General features: G+C 36.8%; 1 protein-coding gene across 1 annotated transcript; it reads right to left on the reverse strand.

Moving 5' to 3' along the window:
• Positions 1–210: 210 nt before the first annotated feature.
• ldlrad2 (low density lipoprotein receptor class A domain containing 2) lies at positions 211–6054 on the reverse strand. Its single transcript, XM_042733823.1, has 5 exons — positions 5325–6054; positions 3136–3636; positions 2899–3045; positions 2680–2817; positions 211–1261 (listed from the first exon to the last, which is right to left on the reverse strand). Exons 1-5 carry the CDS (start codon positions 5410–5412, stop codon positions 993–995), a joined length of 1143 nt encoding a protein of 380 aa, XP_042589757.1. The 5' UTR covers positions 5413–6054; the 3' UTR covers positions 211–992.
• Positions 6055–6477: the final 423 nt, after the last annotated feature.

Genomic DNA, 6477 nt, shown 5'->3' on the forward strand with positions numbered 1-6477 from the left:
TGTAGATGAGTTTGTTTCTTCATCAAAACAGGTTTGATGAAGCACTTGTGGAAGTATTATTATGGATTATGGACTGGTATTTTGGCCAGAAGTGATGGTCTGAAGTTGTGTGTGGATTACTTGTGAATTATTGTGATGTTTTATCAGCTGTTTGGACTCTCATTATGACGACACCCATTCACTGCAGAGGATCCATTGGTGAGCAAGACGTTACACTGAATTTCTCCAAATTTGACTGATAAAGAAACTCATCTACATCTTGGATGGTCTGAGGGTGAGTACATTTTAAGCAAATTTAAATTTTTGGGTGAACTATTTCTTTAAATAATTGTATTCTATTCCTAAGAATCTATTCCTTTTCAGAACAAAGCTTATGAGTATTATAATTTTTTGGCATAACCTTCAATCTACTCAGTTGTTATATGCAATCCAATAGTTTGATAAAACAGAGTCACAACTGCACATGTTCAGGAAACAGATTGGTCCAAAAACTTCACAATATTATCAACTGGAGGAGAGTGACCAGTAACTCCAACAAAATGCAGCTATAATAATGCTCTCTGGTAGCTTTGGTAGCTTTATGAGCATTTTATTGGAAACTTTAAATAATAAAATATTTTCCAGTCCTTTGTAGCTGGATTATCCTAGTGTTAGCTGTAACCCACTGAGGTAATTAGAGAGGAATTTTACAAAACCAGCTAGAAACTAGAAATCTCAGCTCATGATGTTTCCACAGATCAAATTTCTATGAAATATATATAACAAATCCAGTTTAAAAAAATAAAAACAGCAGATTTTGTTATAAATCATGGAATTATATTCTATTATTTTTGAAAACAAAAATATATCAGTGAAAAACACAGTTCTTGCTCCTTTTTCATTGTAAAAACTGAAAAAGGAACACTTCTAATATACCACTCCCTAACATACTGTCCTCATCATCTCCATTATGAGTCTTTTAAGGATCTATAGGAGATATCAGATGAGTGTATTTACACAGCCACTGTTGTGGCAGAAGACACAGGAGTTGAGGCTCCTTCCGGTGTAACCTTGGCCAGTCGGTGGTCCTTGTTTTGCGAGCAGCTCTGTCCGCAGAGCTGGCAGGACGCACAGCAGGAGTTGCAGCAGGGCAAGAAGCGAAACACACTCACGCGCCACAGGAACCAGCCAGGGGCCCAACAGCACCAGCACATGAGAACCCCTCCTGCCATCACACCCAGAACTACATACAGCACCAGCAGAGAAATGGAAGACTGGGAATCTGGAGAAGAAAGGATTTCATTAAAGGACTAGGACGTACAGTTCCCAGTGAGATTTAAATATATTCAGCACAAACACTCACTCACTGCATATTCTTAAACCTGCAAAAAATGGCATTTATGGAATCAGTTAATAAACAGACCAAAATGCTAAGGAGACGTCTTTTAAAATAAAGCAATAAGCCACGATTGTGTGTGTATTATAGTACATTTTGCATGATTAAGTAAGCAGCAAAAGCAATTATAAAAGACACTTTGCTCAATAAATACTTATATTAATAATAGTTATTAGAATAAATCAAGCAATATAGTTCCTTAACCTAAACTTACATTAATATAAAAAATAAAATAAAATACAATTGCATTCAATCAGATCAAGCAGACCACATGCCAACAGCTAATAAACTACATTAATTTAATTGTGATTATCATTTAATTATGTAATATATTTACGTATTGAACATTTATGTATCATATTGCTTACCTATCAACAGTGTTAAGTTTATAACAGTTTATTTGCTATTATAATATTTATTAATATGATGTATCAGATTTAGTTTTTAATAAGCTTTAATTTATTTTTATTCAAGTTTTTTAAGTATTTCATCTAATATTTATATTTTCATTCAGCTTTATTTAAAAAATTTAATAGTTTTAGAGGATTTTTGTTGAGTCTGGCAACTATGTGTTCTTCATCATATCATTTTATACAGTAAAATATGATATGATAGTCCCTAAAGCTTTCTTTGTGAAATCTGTTTCTTCAAGTGGTGTGGTATTGTTCAAACACCTGTGGATTTGTAAAAGCAGTTTAGATCGAATGTGGAGTTAAATGTCAGCTTTTAGTTCAAATGCACAAGTAACTACTTAGCAGACTAGTGCTTTTGAGAAGTTACAACGAAAAGCTGATTTACTGCTCACTGTTTGCAATGAACATTTATGTGCTCCTCAATTAGCTTTGTGTCCTTAGCCTTTCAGAGTTCCCCATTATACAGCAATAAAGTTAAATTTATGGACACTCAAAAAGAGGTGCTCTTCTGAGGAGTAGTCGATATATTTAGGTTTTGTGCATTTAACCATCTTCTTACACTAGGTTTTCCATCTATCTATCTAACTTAATTTTTAAGGTCTAAATATGCACTTAAAACAAGATGGTGGATATTGTACAGTTGCTTTAGCGACTTTAAACCCACAACTATGTAAAACTGATTTGATTTACTGAATGCTTAGACAGTAACATGTGCTTGGTTCTGATAGTTAGGCCTTCTGCAGTTAACCATACAGAATTCTGGGAAGCCTGAAAAACATCCATGGATGCTGAAGTTTCTTCATGGAACCTTAGATGCCAATAAAGAACCTTCATTTTTAATATTTATTCTGTTTGGCTGCATATTCTTTATTGCATTTAAGAACTACTTACCGGTCACAGAATCTGGATCAGGAATGGCGTTTGGAGTGGCACAGTTCTTTAAAGTGGACACTGTCTGAGTGGGAACATCCAGCGTCTGTGTAGGTTGGGTAACATGATGCTGTGGGGGCTTGGGTGTAGATAGGGGACCTGAAACACACAAAAACAAGAGCAAGATCTATCAAGAACAAATCCCAGATGGAAAAGCCTTCTCAAAATAAACTCACTGACCATTGCAACCAGGGTAATCGATTAAGTCACTGCCATCGCCACAGTTGTCAATGCCTTTATCATCGGCACAAACCAGACTCACGGGAACACACTTTCCATTGCGACAGTTGAAGTAAGGTTCTCCGCTGCATTCTGATTGGTTAAAACCTGGAGAGACAAACAATATGAGCAGATTGTTGATATTCTATCATGCATCAACTTCAAGAAAAAGAGAAGTGAATGTAAATTCATTCTAACCCAGCCTGAATGAAGTAAAGTCTCCAACAAAGTCAACCCTTGGCTGAGTTCCTCGCGTCACAAGACGTAGAGTTAGAAAGTTGCCCGTTGACAACACTGGCCGGGGAGGGCTCTTCCCACAGAGTGGCTGGCCAATAGGGGCTGCAGACTTATCCCTCCCGTCGTAGAACTGGATGTAAGAGCCAGCATGGCAGGGGTCTTCAGGCCCCTCCCCGGTGGTTGGCTCCAAGCTCAGATCAGGCCGCGTCGGGCCAGAAGAGGAGGACCCCCTGGGTGATTCTGGGAAGATTGGTGCGGGGCTGTGTGGGGACACTCTTAGCAGGCTGTAGACCAGAAAGAAGCGAAAGTAGAACTGCACCTTGTCCCGGGGGGTGGCGGACTGCATGGTGAGGTGGCAATCTGTCCCAATGGAGACAAAATAGTACTTCCGGGACTCCTGGTGGGACTTTATGATCATGCCGTCCCCCTGTATTGTCTGGCCACAGAAGTCCACAACATTCACTGTTGGGAAAATTGAGATGGCCATTAGATTCAAAATCAAGTAATCCACATGACTCCAGTCCATCAATTAACATCTTGTGAACTGAAAAGCTTCTTGTTCATATTAAACAAATCCATCAAGAAGTTTTTAACTTTAAGCCATTGCTTAAAATACGAGTCCTCTATCCATAATAATGCTTTCTCCAGTAAAAAGTTGTCTCGTCTGAATCAGATCAAGCATCATTTTGAGGTGAAAACAGTTCAGAACAAATATGTTTATGGATTTTGATGTGAGAGGACAACAGGGGATGGACTTTTTCAATAGAGGAAGACATTAACTGATGGACTTGAGTTGTGTGGATTACTTTTATCAGCTGTTTAGACTCTCATATTGACGGCACCCATTCACTACAGAGGATCCAACTGATGCAACACCACATTTCTCCAAATCTGTTCTGATAAAGAAACAAACTGGCCTGAGGTTGATATTTTCATTTTTGGGTGCAAATTTTCATTTTTTGGATGAACTATTCCTTTAACAGTCATGTAGACTGAAACAAAGAACACATGGATGGAAGGAAAAACAGAACAAATCCAGTTCGAATTTAGAAAGACCACAAGCATGAACCGGCTTTGCATCCCCCCCATTCTGGGGTACGAACCAAATAATAGGAAGATTTACAACCTCTCCTTGGTTTATTAGCTTTGTTACCAAGGGCAACCGGTAGATCCGTGATGTCTCACTGCCAGGAATGTCCAGAGAAACCTTCTACTGGTGGAAAAGGACCAATACCTCAAAATATTCTGTAACCATGTGTCCTCAACTGAGTTTTCACAAAAAAGAGCAGCAGCAGAATAGTAAGTTCCCTATAAATGTTTTAATTGGCCAGACCAAAGCGCTCTTAACTCCAATCACACTGTAATTTCAAATTCTAGAGAAACAGCAGAGAGCGTGCCAACTCAGTGGGTAATGACACAGATGCCAGGGCCTTTTCACAGGACCAGATGAGGAGGCGCTATATCAGTTTTTTAATGTCAGATCAAATGAATCATCCTTAGCCAGATATATTATCTCATAATGAAAAACAATAAATGATTTTCATATCAAAGGATAACTGTGTACATGTCTATATATAAATAAGTGCAGTTTATTATAAAATAGGTTTACTACAAACATTGTAATGTTTGTAGGCTATATGTAATTAAATATACATTAATATATATTTTATTTTAGATTTTGGTAAAGTGTTTTGTTATAACATGTTCAATACATTTTTATAATAATAATAATAATAATAATAACATGCATGCATATTAACACACATACACACATTTTGTAAGTAAAATCAAAAATAATAAAACGTTTTTAAAAAAATAAATGAATTTTATTATTTCACTGTGTGTTCGTTTTTAAAATTTAGGCATTAAAACATTTTAAAAACATTTTAGGAACTGAAAAACTACTAATCAAAGATTAAATGTAATTTTGAATCTACTTTAAATTTCAGCTTTCAACTTCATTAGATTACTGTGGTAAGACAAATGACACAGGACAAGCCAAATGTGTGTGAAGGCCATTGCAATTCCAACTAGTTCTAATGCCAATACACACAAATGAGAATACAAGAAGAAACCCGATTGCAACAAGTGTCGGAGTCAACGAGGTAATAGTGGGATAAATCGTGAGAACTGAACACCCATCACCCTACCTGTCTCGATGGAGTGACTCTGGCGTGTCATTAAGCTGAACAGAACAAACCATGCTGACAGGAGCTGAATGCATCGCACTCTGGCCATCTCGCGTGTCCAAGCAAAAGCACTTGCTGCTCCAATGTTAAATGCAATTGTTCTGTCGCATTTGTACCGCGCAAAGTCTACTCTTGTGAAAACCAAACATTCCCTTAATTTATAAAAATGACATATAGCCTGTGAAACACCCCTAAAGAAGTGCTTTTTAATGCTTTTGAAGCAGGAATATTTGTCTATGGCGTCTCAGATGCATCGAGCTTAATCCTTGTTCATCATCCTGGCTTTTGTGCCTTTGAAGACTCTTTGTCAAATTTATGCGTCTGAACTATTTCCATGACAACTGGACCAATGTCACGGATCTAAAGGAGGAGCTGTGCAGGACCCCCTCAAAGCTGCCCAACCCAAGCACCATCTACAGCTGAAGACAGAGCTAAACCTCTGTCACACTGATTACATCTGAAGTGTTTCTACAGCTCTCAAAGCCAACAGCTGGAGTTTTATAATTATATGTGTACTATTATACTAGGTATATACAAAGGTTTGGGCATAAATATTCATTCTGCATTATTATATTTTTCACATTTTAAAATAATTGTCATTAAAACTATGTGGGAATTAAGAAATGTACTTCTTTAGAGTTGCTAACTTCATGAGGTGAGTTATATGAGTAGTTCAACACTTTACATTTAGTCATTTAGCAGATGCTTTTATCCAAAGCGACTTACAAATGAGGACAATGGAAGCAATCAAAATCAGCAAAAGAGCAATGATATGCAAGTTCTATAACAAGTCTCAGTTAGCTCAAGGCAGTACACATAGCAATTTTTATATTATATAATAAATCAAATGAAAACACATAGAATAGAAAAAGAATAGAGCAAGCTAGTGTTAGAGGGTTTTTTTTTTTGGCTTTTGTTAATTGTCTAAAAAATAAAAAGAAACCAAATAGATAGAATACAAAAAGATTAGAGAAACTAGTGTTAGTTTTTTAACACAGACCAACACAGCCATTCTGTGAATAAATGCATGCATAGACATGATTTGTATTTGTCTACAGAACAAACTTCAGTTCACAACAGTAAAGAAAACTCAGCCATCATACCACAATTTTGC

This window comes from Cyprinus carpio, chromosome B11 (genome assembly GCF_018340385.1).
Source record: "Cyprinus carpio isolate SPL01 chromosome B11, ASM1834038v1, whole genome shotgun sequence".
NCBI classification, from domain to species: domain Eukaryota; kingdom Metazoa; phylum Chordata; class Actinopteri; order Cypriniformes; family Cyprinidae; genus Cyprinus; species Cyprinus carpio.